General features: G+C 40.9%; 1 protein-coding gene across 1 annotated transcript; it reads right to left on the bottom strand.

Annotated features, from left to right (window-relative positions):
* Positions 1-4: 4 nt before the first annotated feature.
* LOC104774489 (14.7 kDa heat shock protein-like) lies at positions 5-704 on the bottom strand (the record flags this gene model as incomplete). Its single annotated transcript, XM_010499081.2, has 2 exons — positions 376-704; positions 5-234 (listed from the first exon to the last, which is right to left on the bottom strand). Coding segments are annotated over exons 1-2 (291 nt in total), but the record flags the coding sequence as incomplete, so codon positions are not given.
* Between the last annotated feature and the right edge of the window lie 187 nt (positions 705-891).

Below are 891 nucleotides of genomic sequence, written 5' to 3'. Positions count from 1 at the left end.
ACGCCTCTGGGTTGACCACCATGGAGCCTCCGTACTTGCGTCCCGCGCTTTCGTACTCGGGCATGGCTGGTTCGTCGGCGAAGAAGTGGACGTTGTTGCCGCCGACGGTGTCGACCCAGTAGGTGAGGTCTGACTCGAGACACCCAGGTAAGTCAGCTCTCATCACGCACGCGTTCTTCGTCTCAATCACCTCGTACACCGCCTGATTCCCACTTTTCTGAAATGGGTTCCTCACTACATTAATTACACACCAAAACACCACAAAATTAGTGACTTTTTTAACCTAATAGAAAAGAGTACAGATTTGTCCAAAAAGATTCGATTTTTAACCTATTATATAAGAAATAACAGCGAAAAGATGAAAGCTTTACTTACATGGATTCGGAGAACTGTTCTCGCCGGAGCTGCCTGCGTTCGATCCCATTTTCCTACTCATTGTCTCAAAACGACACTGTTTCTCTCTCTCTCTCTCTTCCTTCTACCCTCTCTTAATAGCCTAAAACGTTTGGGAAAAGCCTGGAGTTACCTATCATTATGCCCATTTATCGGCCCAATAAGTGTTGAGCCCTCCTAGTCCCCTATTCAAAACTGCGTTGATTTGGTGAAATACTGAAATTGAGCTAAAGTAGGTTACATCATAAAGTGGTAATAATTTCCCTACCATTTCTTCTCCAATATATATATACTTGTCATCAAGTTGGTCTAGTGGCATCTCTGCTGTTGTGTTTCTTTCTTACCACTTACCATTGTGGTATTCATTCTGAATTTTTTATTTATTTTCTAATGTATTAATTAGACCCTAAAATGTAAAGTTTACATTTCTTTTATGACCTCAAAATGTTATACTTCTGGATAACAGTAATTAACACATAGACTAAGTGTCCATATATA

The sequence above is a fragment of the Camelina sativa genome, unplaced genomic scaffold (assembly GCF_000633955.1).
Source record: "Camelina sativa cultivar DH55 unplaced genomic scaffold, Cs unpScaffold03125, whole genome shotgun sequence".
In the NCBI taxonomy this organism is placed as follows: Eukaryota; Viridiplantae; Streptophyta; class Magnoliopsida; order Brassicales; family Brassicaceae; genus Camelina; species Camelina sativa.
The sequence above is the reverse complement of the archived record's forward strand: the minus strand, read 5'-3'. Positions and strand labels throughout refer to the sequence as shown.